Here is an 18090-nt window from a genome sequence, read left to right as displayed (position 1 = left end):
TTAAATTACCAGGACAGGTTGCATAAACTGGGTTTATATTCCATCAAGTATAGAAGATTAAGGGGTGATCTAATTGAGGTGTTTAAGATGATTAAAAGATTCAATAGGGTCGATAGAGAGAAACTATTTCCTCTGGTGGGGGGAGTCCAGACAAGGGGGCAGAACCTTAAAATTAGAGCCAGGCCGTTCAGGGGTGATGTCGGGAAACACTTCTTCACACAAAGGGGAGTGGGAATCTGGAACTCTCTCCCCAAAAAGCTGTTGAGGCTGGGGGTCAATTGGAAATTTTAAATCTGAGATCGATAGATTTTTGCAAGCCAAGGGTATTAAGAGTTATGGAACCAAGGCGGGTTGATGGAGTTAAGATACGGATCAGTTAGGATCTGATTGAATGACGGAACAGGCTCGAGGGGCTGAATGGCCTCCTCCTGTTCCTATGTTCCTTCCTAACACAGAGAGTGCACTGACGGATCACTGTGGCAGACAATCCCGTGTACTCAGATTGCAGTACTCCTGCCCGCCTTCATCACTGGTGCTGGTACATCAGTGTAGAGATCTATTGATGTATTAACTCAAAGTGCTGTACATTACAGCTATTATCAAAACATGCCCACCTAGCTTTGCTCACAAAGAGCTGTCAAAAATCGATAGTGTAAGAGACAAAGAGCATGGGGTGTGAAGCCAAGAGAGGGAGCGATTCACTCCGCTTCCCAGCTGTGAGGGGAGTGGACAGAAGGAACCTGGATCTGTTGGAGAGCGAGCGTCTGGGCGAGGCTGAGGGCAAGAAAAAGAGAATACAGAAAATACAGACTGACAGCCTGCCCCTGGGGAGAAAGCTGGTGAGGGGTGAGCTGGTGGAGGGAGTGGAAAGTGGGACAAGGTAGAGCACAGACAGCCCAAGGTGGGGGTGGGTAGACAGGAAGACATCTAGCCCAGCTTGGGGGAAGTGAGGATAGGAGTTGACAAACGGACAATCAGCCTGATTCTAACACAGGGGTGGGATCAAACAGACAGCCCCTCCCTCCCTTCCCCACACCCCCCCCTCCCACGGCCTCAAGTGCCGCAGACCTGAGTTTCAATCCCTGGTGCTGATTTCGGTCCCAGTGGGTTGCTGATAGCAATGGTATAAGTCAGTACCCGGCTCTGATTCCCGTTACTATCTCTCCTCCACGGTGCAACTGTCACATCTAGAAAGAAACACAGATACGGCAAGCTATTCATGAGTGGCTCTGGGAGGTGCTCATGGACTCGTTATATTAGTTCTACTGTTTCAGCAAGCACAAGTGATGGGTAACATGGCAGGACACTGAGTATCGAACATGGGGAGCTCTGCCCAGCACTATAGCAGCAACAATGAGATCTGGGTAGTAGCCTGAATGCTGGTAGCTTGACTCTGATTTCACAGCACCTCACGGCTGACAGCTGCTCTTCGTTGCCTGGATATTTGTGACAAAATACACAGGTCGAACTCTGAGGAACACTGAATGGGTTCACAAACTCTGCTGCTTTCCTGAGCACTCAAAATAACTCCTGGTCAGAAGAATCCAAAGGCAGTTTCAGCACATTACCAGCAAGCCTCACAATCCCACCTTAACTGGATGCACAGAGTCAGGCGTGGGAACAGAAGAAAAGTGCACTCGAAGGGATGCAGTTGTATCTGTTATTCAGTAGGTTACAAGAAGGACTCACTTTGTACCTCGACAGGCATTTTATACAGCAGAATAAAGCTTACTCACCAACTATACAGAGCTATTGTAGATTTAACAGAGTATGGGTTACCCACCAACTATACAGAGCTATTGTAGATTTAACAGAGTATGGGTTACTCACCAACTATACAGAGCTATTGTAGATTTAACAGAGTATGGGTTACTCACCAACTATACAGAGCTATTGTGGATTTAACAGAGTATGGGTTACTCACCAACTATACAGAGCTATTGTGGATTTAACAGAGTATGGGTTACTCACCAACTATACAGAGCTGCTGTGGATTTAATGGAGTGTGGGTTACTTACTAACTATACAGAGCTGCTGTGGATTTAATGGAGTATGGGTTACTTACTAACTATACAGAGCTGTTGTCTATTTAACAGGGTACAGGTTACTTACTAACTATACAGAGCTGTTGTCTATTTAACAGGGTATGGGTTGCTCACTAACTATACAGAGCTGCTGTTTAACAGGGTGAGGGTTACTCACTCCATATTGTAGAAGTGCAGAAGGAGACTAACTCCACACATTGCTTGTGTGACTCTTAGCTCCACACTGAAGATATCTGCTCATCTCTTTCTCCGCTCTTTCCTCAAACATTATAATGGAATCAGGCCGCTACAGCCATTTTGTGTGAGAACAATTCCTTCTAACCTCCCCCTTTACAATTTTACTGCTAATCCAAAGTTTATGCTCCTCAGGACCGATTCAATGGCCTGAAATAATCTTTCACTATTTACTCCCTCAACACTTTCATAATTCGGAGCCTTTTAAGTGAGGTCCTGCCTCGTCTCTTGTCATAGCAATATTCGTTGATCCCAATAACATCCTAGTACAAGAATATCCAAGCCTGTTGCCTTTGTAGAGCCCAGGATGGAACCTGGGAGGCCTGATATTCAATCCACATTTGTTTCTGGGATATGTGCAACACTAACAAGGCAGCGTTTTTGCCCATCCCTGGTTTCCCCAAGGGCATAGACAGTGAGCCACATAGTGTAGGGCTGGACTCTTGCACAGGTCAGGCTGGGCAAGCTCCCTTCCCTGAAGGACATTACTGAGCTAGTTGGTTATGCTTTTTCACGACTACATAGGGTACGGTAGCATAGTGGTTATGTTACTGGGCTAGTAATCCAGAGGCCTGGACTAAAATCCAGAGTCATGAGTTCAAATCCCGCCACGGCAGCTGGCGAATTTAAATTCAATTAATTAATTAAATTCAATTAATTAAATAAAAATCTGGAATTAAAATACTAGTATCAGTAATGATGGCTATGAAACTACCGGATTGTCGTAAAAACCCATCTGGTTCACGAAAGTCCTTTAGGGAAGGAAGCCTGCCGCCCTTACCCGGTCTGGCCTATATGTGACTCCAGACCCACAGCAATGTGGTTGATTCTTAATTGCCCTCTGAAATGGCCTAGCAAGCCACTCAGTTGTAAAATCTTGCTACGAAAAGTCATAACAAGAATAAAACCGGACGGACCACCCGGCATCGGACCACTAGGCACCGGACACGACAACGGCAAAACACCAAGCCCAGTCGACCCTGCAAGGTCCTCCTTACTAACATCTGGGGACTTGTGCCAAAATTGGGAGAGCTGTCCCACAGACTAGTCAAGCAACAGCCTGACATAGCCATACTCACAGAATCATATCTTTCAGCCAACGTCCCAGACTCTTCCATCACCGTCCCTGGGTATGTCCTGTCCCACTTCAATGTCCATCACCAAGAGTGGCTCGGTAGCACCACTACTGACCAAGCTGGCCGAGTCCTGAAGGACATAGCTGCCAGACTGGGCCTGCGGCAGGTGGTGAGCGAACCAACACGAGGGAAAAACTTACTTGACCTCGTCCTCACCAATCTACCTGTCGCAAATGCATCTGTCCATGACAGTATTGGTAGGAGTGACCACCGCACAGCCCTCGTGGAGATGAAATCCCGTCTTCTCACTGAGGACACCATCCAACGTGTTGTGTGGCACTACCACCGTGCTGAATGGGATAGATTCAGAATGGATCTAGCAGCTCAAAACTGGGCATCCATGAGGCGCTGTGGGCCATCAGCAGCAGCAGAATTGTATTCCAGCACAATCTGTAACCTCATGGCCCGGCATATTCCTCACTCTACCATTACCAACAAGCCAGGGGATCAACCCTGGTTCAATGAGGAGTGTAGAAGAGCATGCCAGGAGCAGCACCAGGCAAACCTAAAAATGAGGTGCCAACCTGGTGAAGCTACAACTCAGGACTACATGCATGCTAAACAGCGGAAGCAACATGCTATAGACAGAGCTAAGCGATTCCACAACCAACGGATCAGATCAAAGCTCTGCAGTCCTGCCACATCCAGTCGTGAATGCTGGTGGACAATTAAACAACTAACGGGAGGAGGAGGCTCTGCAAACATCCCCATTCTCAATGATGGCGGAGTCTAGCACGTGAGTGCAAAAGACAAGGCTGAAGCGTTTGCAACCATCTTCAGCCAGAAGTGCCGAGTGGATAATCCATCTCAGCCTCCTCCCGATATCCCCACCATCACGGAAGCCAGTCTTCGGCCAATTCGATTCACTCCACGTGATATCAAGAAACGGCTGAGTGCACTGGATACAGCAAAGGCTATGGGCCCCGACAACATCCCAGCTGTAGTGCTGAAGACTTGTGCTCCAGAACTAGCTGCGCCTCTAGCCAAGCTGTTCCAGTACAGCTACAACACTGGCATCCACCCGACAATGTGGAAAATTGCCCAGGTATGTCCTGTCCACAAAAAGCAGGACAAATCCAATCCGGCCAATTACCGCCCTATCAGTCTACTCTCAATCATCAGCAAAGTGATGGAAGGTGTCGTCGACAGTGCTATCAAGCGGCACTTACTCACCAATAACCTGCTCACCGATGCTCAGTTTGGGTTCCGCCAGGACCACTCGGCTCCAGACCTCATTACAGCCTTGGTCCAAACATGGACAAAAGAGCTGAATTCCAGAGGTGAGGTGAGAGTGACTGCCCTTGACATCAAGGCAGCATTTGACCGAGTGTGGCACCAAGGAGCCCTAGTAAAATTGAAGTCAATGGGAATCAGGGGGAAAACTCTCCAGTGGCTGGAGTCATACCTGGCACAAAGGAAGATGGTAGTGGTTGTTGGAGGCCAGTCATCTCAGCCCCAGGGCATTGCTGCAGGAGTTCCTCAGGGCAGTGTCCTTGGCCCAACCATCTTCAGCTGCTTCATCAATGACCTTCCCTCCATCATAAGGTCAGAAATGGGGATGTTCGCTGATGACTGCACAGCGTTCAGTTCCATTCGCAACCCCTCAGATAATGAAGCAGTCCGAGCCTGCATGCAGCAAGACCTGGACAACATCCAGGCTTGGGCTCATAAGTGGCAAGTAACATTCGCGCCAGATAAGTGCCAGGCAATGACCATCTCCAACAAGAGAGAGTCTAACCACCTCCCCTTGACATTCAACGGCATTACCATTGCCGAATCCCCCCCCATCAACATCCTGGGGGTCACCATTGACCAGAAACTTAACTGGACCAGCCACATAAATAATGTAGCGACAAGAGCAGGTCAGAGGCTGGGTATTCTGCGGCGAGTGACTCACCTCCTGACTCCCCAAAGCCTTTCCACTATCTACAAGGCACAAGTCAGGAGTGTGATGGAATACTCTCCACTTGCCTGGATGAGTGCAGCTCCAACAACACTCAAGAAGCTCGACACCATCCAAGATAAAGCAGCCCGCTTGATTGGCACCCCATCCACCACCCTAAACATTCACTCCCTTCACCACCGGCGCACTGTGGCTGCAGTGTGCACCATCCACAGGATGCACTGCAGCAACTCGCCAAGGCTTATTCGACAGCACCTCCCACACCCGCGACCTCTACCACCTAGAAGGACAAGGGCAGCAGGCGCATGGGAACAACACCACCTGCACGTTCCCCTCCAAGTCACACACCATCCCGACTTGGAAATATATCGCCGTTCCTTCATTGTCGCTGGGTCAAAATCCTGGAACTCCCTTCCTAACAGCATTGTGGGAGAACCGTCACCACACGGACTGCAGCGGTTCAAGAAGGCGGCTCACCACCACCTTCTCGAGGGCAATTAGGGATGGGCAATAAATGCCGGCCTTGCCAGCGACGCCCACATCCCGTGAACGAATAAAAAAAAAGCTATCATAGGCTATTTTTCCTGGTACCAGGACATGATTTATCGAATTCGATTTCGGAACTTGTGTGGTGGGATTTGAACTCATGATCTCTGGGTTGCTAGTCCAGTACCAGAACCACTAAGCTACCGTACCCAATTTTAAATTTGCACACGGGATGTGGGTGATGCTGGCAAGCCCAAATTTGCTGCCCATCCCTGAGAAGGTGGCGGTGTCGACTTAACCTATGGCAATCCTTGTGGTTGATGGTGGTCAGGAGTTCCAGGATTTTGACCAAGTGAACATGAAGGATTACGTCTAAGTCAGGATAGTGTGTGACTTGCAGATGATGGTGTTCCCGCTCTTGTCTTTCTCAATGGTAGAGATCACAGGGCTGGAAGGTGCTGTGCCAAAATAATCTGGGTGAGTTGCTGCAGTGCATCCTGTAGATAGTATACCCTGGAGCCACTGTGAGTCCAGTTGCAGGGGTGCCGATCAATAAACTGCTTTGTCCTAGATGGTGTTGAGCTTCTCAAGTGTTGTTGGGACTGCATCCATCCAGATGCATGGTTGAGTATTCCATCACAGTGGAGAGGCTTTGAGGGGTCAAGTGAGCGGCTTCTCACTGAGTACCCAGCCCTCCTCTTGCAGGCACCATGTTGGTCTGGCTGATCTAGTCAATCATCTGGTCAATGGTGACCCCCAGGGTGTTGAGTGGGGGATTTGGCGATGTTGGTGCCATTGAAAGGTCATGGGGAGGATGTCGAGCTTTCTCTTGTTGGAGGTGGTCATTACCTGGCACTTATGTGATGTGAATGTTATTTGCCATTGGTCAGTCCAAGCCCTGTTGTAGGTTGGCATTATTAAATGAGTTGTAAATGGTACTGAACACTGAAATCGTCAACAAACAGCCCATTCCTGATGCACGAGAGAAGGAAGGCCATTGATGAAGCAGCTGAAGATGGTTAGGCCGATGACATTGTCCAGAGGAACTCCTGCAGCAATGACTCTTTTCCAGTCCAATACCCTTGCTTTTGATTCAACTTTTGCCTTTCCTATTCTGACTGTGAGCCCAATTATGTTTTGATTATATGTCCTCCAACCATCTGGTGGCTTACTTGTTCCAATCCATCACCGAGAAACAGGTTTAGCATTGTGCTTTTCCTGGTTAGACGCATAACTGAGTTGCTATTTATTTAGCAGGATAAGAATTACTCACTGCGTAACTGTAGAATCACTATTTATTCAGGGTAAGGGTCACTCACTGTAACTGTACAGAATCACTGTTTATTCAGGGTGAGGGTCACTCACTGTGTAACTGTACAGAATCACTGTTTATTCAGGGTGAGGGTCACTCACTGCGTAACTGTAGAGTCCCTGTTTATTCAGGGTGAGGGTCACTCACTGCGTAACTGTAGAGTCACTGTTTATTCAGGGTAAGGGTCACTCACTGTAACTGTACTGAGTCACTGTTTACTCAGGGTAAGGGTCACTCACTGTGTAACTGTAGAGTCACTGTTTATTCAGGGTAAGGGTTACTCACTGTAACTGTACTGAGTCACTGTTTACTCAGGGTAAGGGTCACTCACTGTGTAACTGTAGAGTCACTGTTTACTCAGGGTAAGGGTCACTCACTATGCAACTGTAGAGTCACTGTTTATTCAGGGTAAGGGTTACTCACTGTGTAACTGTAGAGTCACTGTTTACTCAGGGTAAGGGTCACTCACTGTGTAACTGTACAGAATCACTGTTTATTCAGGGTGAGGGTCACTCACTGTGTAACTGTACAGAATCACTGTTTATTCAGGGTGAGGGTCACTCACTGCGTAACTGTAGAGTCACTGTTTATTCAGGGTAAGGGTCACTCACTGTAACTGTACTGAGTCACTGTTTACTCAGGGTAAGGGTCACTCACTGTGTAACTGTAGAGTCACTGTTTACTCAGGGTAAGGGTTACTCACTGTGTAACTGTAGAGTCACTGTTTATTCAGGGTAAGGGTTACTCACTGTGTAACTGTAGAGTCACTGTTTACTCAGGGTAAGGGTTACTCACTGTGTAACTGTAGAGTCACTGTTTACTCAGGGTAAGGGTCACTCACTATGCAACTGTAGAGTCACTGTTTACTCAGGGTAAGGGTCACTCACTATGCAACTGTAGAGTCACTGTTTATTCAGGGTAAGGGTTACTCACTGTGTAACTGTAGAGTCACTGTTTACTCAGGGTAAGGGTCACTCACTATGCAACTGTAGAGTCACTGTTTACTCAGGGTAAGGGTCACTCACTGTAACTGTACTGAGTCACTGTTTATTCAGGGTGAGGGTCACTCACTGTAACTGTACTGAGTCACTGTTTATTCAGGGTGAGGGTCACTCGCTGTAACTACTGAGTCACTGTTTATTCAGGGTAAGGGTCACTCACTGTAACTGTACTGAGTCCCTGTTTATTCAGGGTAAGGGTCATTCACTGTAACTGTACTGAGTCACTGTTTATTCAGGGTGAGGGTCACTCACTGTAACTGTACTGAGTCACTGTTTATTCAGGGTGAGGGTCACTCGCTGTAACTGTACTGAGTCACTGTTTATTCAGGGTAAGGGTCATTCACTGTAACTGTACTGAGTCACTGTTTATTCAGGGTAAGGGTCACTCACTGTAACTGTACTGAGTCACTGTTTACTCAGGGTAAGGGTCACTCACTAACTGTACTGAGTCACTGTTTATTCAGGGTGAGGGTCACTCACTGTAACTGTACTGAGTCACTGTTTATTCAGGGTAAGGGTTACTCACTGTGTAACTGTAGAGTCCCTGTTTATTCAGGGTAAGGGTCACTCACTGTAACTGTACTGAGTCCCTGTTTATTCAGGGTAAGGGTCACTCACTGTAACTGTACTGAGTCACTGTTTATTCAGGGTGAGGGTCACTCACTGTAACTGTACTGAGTCCCTGTTTATTCAGGGTGAGGGTCACTCACTGTAACTGTACTGAGTCCCTGTTTATTCAGGGTAAGGGTCACTCACTGTGTAACTGTACAGAGTCCCTGTTTATTCAGGGTAAGGGTCACTCACTGTGTAACTGTACAGAGTCCCTGTTTATTCAGGGTAAGGGTTACTCACTGTGTAACTGTACTGAGTCACTGTTTATTCAGGGTGAGGGTCACTCACTGTGTAACTGTACAGAATCCCTGTTTATTCAGGGTGAGGGTCTCTTACTGTAACTGTACAGAGTCCCTGTTTATTCAGGGTAAGGGTCACTCACTGTGTAACTGTACAGAGTCCCTGTTTATTCAGGGTGAGGGTCACTCACTGTAACTGTACTGAGTCCCTGTTTATTCAGGGTAAGGGTCACTCACTGTGTAACTGTACAGAGTCCCTGTTTATTCAGGGTAAGGGTCACTCACTGTGTAACTGTACCAAGTTACCTTTTATTCAGCAATGCAAATGTTGCTTGTTGTTTAAATGTGCAATGAGACCTGGGTGTCCTTGTACACCAGTCGCTGAAAGCGAGCATTCAGGTGCAGCAAGCAGTTAGGAAGGCGAATGGTATGTTGGCCTTCATTGCAAGAGGATTTGATACAGGAGTAGGGATGTCTTACTGCAGTTATACAGGGCCTTGGTGAGACCACATCTGGAGTATTGTGTGCAGTTTTGGTCTCCTTATCTGAGGAAGGATGTCCTTGCCATGGAGGGAGTGCAACAAAGGTTTACCAGACTGATCCCTGGGATGGCAGGACTGATGTACGAGGAGAGATTGGGTCGACTGGGCCTATATTCACTAGAGTTTAGAAGAATGAGAGGTGATCTCATCAAAACATATAAAATTCTAACAGGGCTAGACAGACTAGGTGCAGGGAGGATGTTCCCGATGGCTGGGGAGTCCAGAACCAGGGGTCACAGTCTCAGGATACGGGGTATGCCATTTAGAACAGAGATGAGGAGGGTGGTGAACCTGTGGAATTCTCTACCACAGAAGGCAGTGGAGGCCAAGTCATTAGATGTATTCAAGAAGGAGATGGATATATTTCTTAATGCTAAAGGGATCAAGGGATATGAGGAAAAAGTGGGAATAGGGTACTGAGTTAGACAATCAGCCATGATCATTTTGAATGGCGGAGCAGGCCCGAAGGGCCGAATGGCCTACTCTTGCCCCTATTTTCTATGTTTCTATGTTTATTACGTCTTTAGTTTATTGTTAGGGATATTCAGTGTCAAAACATGGATAAGCAATAGCTTCAAAACAAAAGCCAAACACAATTACAATCTCCCAGGAACGTACCTGTGAATCTACGATTATCCAGAAAGTGGTGTAGAAACTGTGAATCAGTGAACAGCATCTCGTAGAGCTCATCAACAGCCATCCGGAAAACCAAATTAATGTACAATCTCCCACCCAAGTCTGTACAGAAGGGTTCAACTTCTCCTTTAGACAAGAAAAAAATGTAGAAGAAAATCAACAACAAGCAGATTGAAGGGTCTCTCGCAACCCTCCCAGTAATTGTTAACTTGACTCAGCACTGGAAACAGAAGGCTGTGGGTACAAGCCCCATTTAAGAGGCCAAGTATATAATTTGGACTGACAGTGAAGGATGCTGCATTTTTAGAGGTGCCATTCTACAGATGAAATTTGAAACCGAGGCTCAGCTACCTTTCTGGTGCTTCAGACGGGCTCTCAAGGTTCCACGGCACTATGAGAAGAGCAGAGAGCTCTCCCGGTGTCTCTCCCAACACTCCTCCTTCAATCAACACCCCCAGGAACAGTGAACTGGTCATTCGCAGCTCTGATGCTTGGGGCACCTTGCTGTGTGCAAAATGGGGGCCAACAGTGACTGCACTTCAGAGTAATTAATTGTATCTGAAGTATGTTGGGACATTTCTGAGAGGCATAGTTAAGTGTTACACAAAACCAAGTTTTTATTCTTTCTGCCTGCACATTTAACAGCCTCTCACAGTCCTCAATCCTGGAACATCACAGCACAGAAACAGGCCATTTGCCTCATCAAGCCCACACCGGGTTTTTCCCCTACAAGCCGCCCAATCGAACCTCACTCTATTGCTTGCCCCCAATACCCTTTAATATTCCTCCTTTCAAAGCAGCTATCATTCTATTTTAAACACAATGTTTGGATCCTTCTTCAACAACTGGTCCGCAGGTCAATGAGGCCGTAGCACAGGTCAGTGAAACCATGGGGCACAGTACCATAGTGTTATTGTACTGAAGCAGCAACCCTGAGGTTGTGAGTTCAAATCCCACCCTGGCAAATTGTGAAATTCACCGCCATTGAGTTGTGGCAGAAATTTCAAAATTCTAATCACCATCTAATGTAAACAATGTTCTTCCAATCTCCTTTTGAATTATTTCTTGTGATTATTTAAAATTTGTGCCCTCTCACCTCGATCTCAATGACCAGTGGAAAGAACACATCACACTATTTACCTCATCATAACATTTCAAATTCTTCAACACCTCTATCAGGTCACCCATTAACCTTCCCCGGTGAATAAAGCCTTACTGACTGTAAGCCCTCATCCCTGGTAACAGCTCAGTGAATCTTTTCCATTACTTTTATATGCTTCCCATAAAGGAGTGCCCAAATTTGTACATAATACTCAAACTGTGCCTTAACACCATGTACAAGTTTAACATACCTTCTTGCTTTTCTAATCTACGTCTCTAGATACAAAACCAGAATTCTGCTGGTTTATTTCTTGAGATATGGCCATCAATGGCCAGACAACATTTACTGCCAATCCCCAATTGCTCTTGCAGCATTAGAAGTCAACCACTGTGTGGGACTGGAGTCACATGTAGACCAGACCGAGAAGAGGGTGACAGGTTCCCTTCCATCAAGGACATTGGGGTTGTATTCTCTAGAGTTTAGAAGGTTAACGGGTGATCTGATCGAAGTTTATAAGATATTAAGGGGAACGGATAGGGTGGATAGAGAGAAACTATTTCCGCTGGTTGGGATTTTAGGAGTAGGGGGGCACAGTCTAAAAATTAGAGCCAGACCTTTCAGGAGTGAGATTAGAAAACATTTCTACACACACAAAGGGTGGTAAAAGTTTGGAACTCTCTTCCGCAAACGGCAATTGATACTAGCTCAATTGCTAAATTTAAATCTGAGATAGATAGCTTTTTGGCAACCAAAGGTATTAAGGGATATGGGCCAAAGGCAGGTATATGGAGTTAGATCACAGATCAGCCATGATCTTATCAAATGGTGGAGCAGGCACAAGGGGCTGAATGGCCTGCTCCTGTTCCTATGTTCCTATGACATTAGTGAACTAGTTAGGTTTTTTTTTAAATGACAATTGGCAGCTTTCATAGGATTAGATCACCCCTTAACCTTCGAAACTCTAGAGAATACAACCCCAATTTGTGTAATCTCTCCTCGTAACACAGAAAGGTGAGGGGAATGGGAAGGAGATTACAGGGGAACACAAATAGGTGAGGGGAGTGGGGAGGAGATTACAGGGGAACACAGATAGGTGAGGGGAGTGGGGAGGAGATTACAGGGGAACACAGTTGGGTTGGGGGAGTGGGCAGAATATATGGCAAATGAAGTTCAATAAAAGATAAATGTGAAGTGCTTTATTTTGGGGAGAACACAGAATTCAAAAGCACCATAAACAGTAAAAATTTTCAAAGCAGTGGAGGGAGAGAGAGATTTCGGGGAGAAGATACACACATCTTTAACCCTAACCTAAACCTGCAGTTCTGCAGGTGGAAAAATCCACAGAAGGAGCAAATGGATTCCAGAGTTTTATCGGGCGGACGTAAAAGATCCCATGGCACTATTGGAAGAAGAGCCGGGGAGTTCTCCCCGGTGTCCTGGACAATATTTATCCCTTAACTGACATAATTAAAAATAGATTATCTGGTCATTATCACATTGCTGTTTGCAGGATCTTGCTGTGTGCAAATTGGCTGCCGCATTTCCCACATTACAACAGAGACCACACTTAAAAAAAAAAGAACTTCATTGGCTGTAAAGCGCTTTGGGACGTCCTGACATGGTGAAAAGTGCTATAGAAATGCACATTCTTTATGTATAGGAGCAGTGAATACAAAAGCACAGAGGTGACAATGGATCTGTACCAGGCTTTACGCCACAGTTGGGAGCACTGTGTAGTTTTAGGCACCAGTTGCAGAAAGGACAATGCAGTGATGGAAAACATGCAACATAGTTTCACTGGGATAACACCAAGGATGGAGGGATACAGCGATGACAACTAATTTAAAAAACTAGGGCTGTATTTCCTAGAACAGAGAAGGTTTTTTGGACACTAAGGGAATCAAGGCATATGGGGGTTGGGCGGGAAAGTGGAGTTGAGGTCGAAGATCAGCCATGATCTGATTGAATGGCGGAGCAGGCTAGAGGAGCCGTATGGCCTACTCCTGCTCCTGCTCCTATTTCTTATGTTATTATGTTAAGGGGCGATCTAATAGAAGTGTTCAAAATTATGAAAATGTTTAGGATGGTAAACAGTGAAAAATAATTCCCACTTGTCTGTGAATTGTAACAAAAGATATCACCTCAGGATTACTGCTAGAGATTTAGACGGACTTTTTTCACATAAAGGGTCATAAGAATATTAAATACATTACCGTAGATAGCTACTGACGTTGGTTCAATCAAACGTTTAAAAGAGAGTTAGCTAACCTTTGAAAGGAGAAAAATATTAAAAGGGTGCAGGAATTGAAACTTGAGTACTGAACTCTACTATAGAGCTATCGACAGAATGAACGCGATGGGCCAAATGGCTTCCTGTGATGAAACAACTTGTCGCAGCCCCACTCTATACCTCCAGCATCAGCAGAGGAAAACTGACCAGCGAACAAGTGGTCTCAGCACTACCTTCACCCCCTCTCCTCGTCTACACCTACCCTCTGCACAACCATCTAACCTTGACCTCTCCTTCTAAGCAACTGCTTGCCTCCCAGATTACACAGCCCAGGTTAATATGTACACTTTACAATTCTTCCAATCAATTTGGGAGGATTGAGGATCCTTTATTCCAGCTCTTAACAGCTGATATTGCAGACAGACTGCCCCAATGCATCGCTGCAAATTTTGCCAGGAACATGGGGAAATCAGGGAGCTGCCACAAGACGCCAGGGTCTCCTGTAATATTGTTAGGCTTCGGCCTCAGAATGCAGCCCCAGTGCTTTCTCCATTCTGTGGCTGCGCATTTACTTTCCCCTTTATGTACCATCATCCTGAGTTTCTGATGAGTCACTGAGGTCTGTAGGAATGTCATCATCAATGAAGTCCAAAGACGACAGGTTTCCTGATAACGGAGGTGTTGGCTGCTCGGTGACCAGAGTTACTTCCTGGCTGCTTGCAGCCTGAACTTCACATTCTACTGCAGCTATAGGCTGTTCACTGAACTAAAGAGGGAGGAGAAAAGCATCAGAGCACAGGAATAATCCCAACAGCAACAAGTTAGACAGGTGATATCATACTTGGTCTCCTCATGGCCTCGATCTCTTCCCCCCTCCCCCAGGGAGCTGGAATCTGATTCCTAGTTGAGGATTGCTATTATTGGTCTCAACCCAATAATTTGTCCAAACACTGCTTATTTTATCAGCATTACCATTGGAAATTGGATTGGAAAATGGAAATGAACAATTTCCATTTGTTCACCAAGTGGTGCAGAGTTCTAGTCAATGGGTGCAACTTTGGAATCAACAACGTAAGTAAAGGTTTTGAAGAAATTTGTCTATTCCCGAGCTCTAGGATTTCAAACCACTTAATATTTCACACTCGAGCGATCAATCCAAGGCCTATGAACCAAAATCAGATACACTACTGAGTATCGAGCTAAATTAAATTGATACAATGAGCTATGGTTGGCATCAAGATAGAACTACAGGGATCACTACTGTCCACTGGGTGATAGACTGGTTCAGACACTAGAAATTTGGTAAAACAGAGCACAGATGTCTCCTCTTTGTTAGTTGTCTTTCAGAAGTTTCTCCCCCATCTCCCCTCTTCATGATACCCATTTTCTGCTCCTTTGATCCTCTCCGCACTCAACTCTTCAACAGCTAACTCTCTTTCCTGGTCGCCATACTAGCCGACACTGTAAATGATTCCCTCCTCAGGCACTGTTCCTCTACCCTTCAAAGCTGCCATTACTACTCCCTCCTCAAACCGCCATCCCCCGTAGACCCTTCTATCCTTTCTCCAACCTCCCTTTCCTTTCTAACGTCCTTCAATGTGACATCATCTCCCAGCTACATGCCCACCTCTCTCGATACTCCCTCTTTTAACCCATCCAACCCAGCTTCCCTCTGAACAAGAGCTTCTGATCGTGATAGTGATGCATCATCCCTCCTCAACCTCTCCACAGCATTCTCCTCCAACGCCCAGCTCCATGGGCCTACCCTTGTGTGGCTTCAGTCCTACCTATCTGGATGTAGATACGTCTCCAGGAATGGCTTCTCTATCCTTTCTGGCAGTGACACCTCCAGAGTCCCCCAAGGATTACACCTCAAGACAGACCCCTGTGAAACACCATTCACCAACTTTCCAGTCCAAAAACTTATTTTAACCACTATCAGTTGCTTTCTGCCCTCCAATCATCTATCTATGTGGCCACCATCCCTTAATTGTATATGCCACTATCATGTCTTTATCTCTTGTACCAATTCAATAGACACAGGGAATAAAAAAAACTTAATGATAGCAAGAAAATACACACGAGGAGGAATGGTCCAAGTTCTAGACAATGACAAACGTCATATGCAGTCTGAAGCAACACACTTTTTCCCTGAGCAGCACCCAGATCATCAGTGACCATTTCATAATGAGAAACACAGCAGAATTACCAAAGGGACGGTATCCGTGCCATCCACAACAGTTAGACAAGACTGGTGATCAGTCTGAGGGCTGGAGTTCAGCTTCATTTCAACACTGCTCCGTGAAGACGTGTCATTCATTTCCATAGCATCCAGCTCCTCACCAATCCTGCCAACACACATCAGACTTAACATGAGACACACTCATTGCGAGCAGTGCAATATCCATATCCCAAGTAATGTCCTAAACCTCCACAAGGCATAGCAGAGAGGGATCAGGCAATGGCTGAACCATAACAGGTGTCAGGGCCATCAATCTCTCCAGTGTTGTTTCTTCCTGCAGCATTTTATTCCATTTACTGCTGTCATTTTTTATGTTTCTCTTCCCTTTTATTTCTTTGGGAGTTTTGCCCGAAGTTGCTTGTTTTATTTCCAATGACTGCACTGCCTCATGAGCTGGGATGGAGCTGCCACACAGAGGGCTGTAGGAAGGAGACACCATTCTACTGGGGTAGCCACAGCCTTGGTTATTGGCCACTGACAACTTTAAGAAATGCTCTGTGTTTTTATATGAAAAAACTGCACAGATCTCCAAGCACCAGGGACAGGGAAGCTGCAGATTTTGATGCAACAAATGTGTCAAGGACAGGTGAGAAGCAGAAAACTGGATGGGGGAGGCCAGCACAAAATAATGCGGTCAAAATAAAAAAAAACTAAAGACTCCCATTTATATAATGCCTTTTACCATCTCAGAACATCCCAAAGCGCTTTACAGTCAACAAAGTACTTTTGAAGTGTAGTCGCTATTGTAATGTAGGAAACGTGGCAGCCAATTTGCGCACAGCAAGATCCCACAAACAACAATATGATAATGACCAGATAATCTGTTTTTTAGTGATGTTGGTTATGGGATAAATATTGGCCCCAGGACACCGGGGAGAACTCCCCCTGCTCTTCTTCCAATAGTGTCATGGGATCTTTTATGTCCACCTGAGGGGGCAGACGGGGCCTCGATTTAACATCTCATCCGAAAGACGGCACCTCCGACGGTACAGCACTCCCTCAGTACTGCACTGGAGTGTCGGTCTAGATTGTGTGCTCAAGTCTCGAGTGGGACTTGAACCTATGACTCTCTGACTCAGAGGTGAAAGTGCTACATACTGAGCCATGGCTGACACCTAGATGATGACCAATTTAAAAAAAAATCTTGGGATTGCACACAAGAGCCCTTCAAAAATGCAACTGGGCTGTTAATGCGGTTTTGGAAGCTCAGGAATCAGTACTGATTTCTTTCATATTCAGGGCAACGCGCTGCTCCCACCGTCGGCCGCGCGCTGCTCCCACCGTCGGCCGCGCGCTGCTCCCACCGTGCTGCACATACCCCTTCCCATTGAACTCGTTGTTTGGATGCATGTAGTCATCATCGTCACTGGTGAGGCCAAGTTCAGTGCCATAACACTGGTGAACAATGTGCCAAAGCTCACGGTTAGAAAGAGGCTGTGAAGAGAAGTGAAGATAGTGAGATACACACTAGAAACAGCACCCCTTCTTTCCCAGTTAGAGCTGACACGGAATTAACGAGTCCTTCAGCACTGCATCTCACCACACTCCCTGTAAACTGGGTACAAGTCAACCGGGAAATGGCTCCGGAAGGAAGGAAGCAGCAGGTATTAAAAATATTGGGGTAGGAGCAACATTCCTGCGACCACAGGGAATACACAGACAAAGCTGTTCCGTATAGTGCTTCACATTGTGTGAAACGGGTATAGATAAGGAATTCCAGTGTCACTGCACACCCACTTAGTACCAGTAGCTCTGATTGGCAGGAACAACAGCATTGAATAAGATGTTGAAAAATTTGGGGAAACCCCTACTTTTTCCCCCTTCTCCCTGGTAAACACACGCTGTTGCTGGGGTCGGGTTCCACAGCCTCCCAGTGATTTCACCCAAGTGGCCACAGGAACACAGGAATAGGAGTACACCATTCAGCCCCACTGAGCCTGTTCCGCCATCAATGAGATCATGGCTGATCTGCATCCTAACTCCATCCATCCGCATTGGCTCCATATCCCTTAATATCCGTGGCTAGCAGAAATCTCTCAATCTCAAATTTAAAATGATTAATTGAGCTAGGCTCCACTGCTTTTTTGAGAGACAGAGTTCCACACTTCGACCATCCTTTGCTTGAAAAAGTGTTTCCTATCTTCTCTCCTGAATGGCCTGGCTCTGATTATAAGGCTACGTCCCCTTGTCCTAGACTCTCCCACCATTCCTCGTGTGAGAGCCAGACTAGTCAACCATGAAGAGCATCACAGCTGAGCCCAATCCTCTCCACATATCGGATCAACAAGCAAACCTCCTCCAGACGGGGGTCGCTGAACAGTGATCAGGAGCAGGAACCCTGGCTGATTTCCCCTCTCTCTAACCCAGGGG

At 46.3% G+C, this 18090-nt stretch overlaps 1 protein-coding gene across 4 annotated transcripts in view; it reads right to left on the bottom strand.

Moving 5' to 3' along the window:
• Positions 1-18090, bottom strand: part of LOC137313266 (protein Aster-B-like) — a 68111-nt gene that overhangs the window by 25749 nt on the left and 24272 nt on the right. For all 4 annotated transcript variants that reach the window (XM_067979388.1, XM_067979390.1, XM_067979391.1 and 1 more), the window contains exons 8-12: positions 17039-17154; positions 15688-15826; positions 14067-14244; positions 10129-10272; positions 1069-1187 (exon numbers count right to left, since the gene is read on the bottom strand). In XM_067979388.1, coding sequence (XP_067835489.1) covers positions 1069-1187; positions 10129-10272; positions 14067-14244; positions 15688-15826; positions 17039-17154 — 696 coding nt within the window. The remainder of the gene's footprint in view (positions 1-1068; positions 1188-10128; positions 10273-14066; positions 14245-15687; positions 15827-17038; positions 17155-18090) is intronic.

The sequence above is a fragment of the Heptranchias perlo genome, unplaced genomic scaffold (assembly GCF_035084215.1).
Source record: "Heptranchias perlo isolate sHepPer1 unplaced genomic scaffold, sHepPer1.hap1 HAP1_SCAFFOLD_450, whole genome shotgun sequence".
Lineage (NCBI taxonomy): Eukaryota > Metazoa > Chordata > Chondrichthyes > Hexanchiformes > Hexanchidae > Heptranchias > Heptranchias perlo.
Note: the sequence above shows the minus strand (reverse complement) of the source record. Positions and strands in the feature narration are given on the sequence as shown.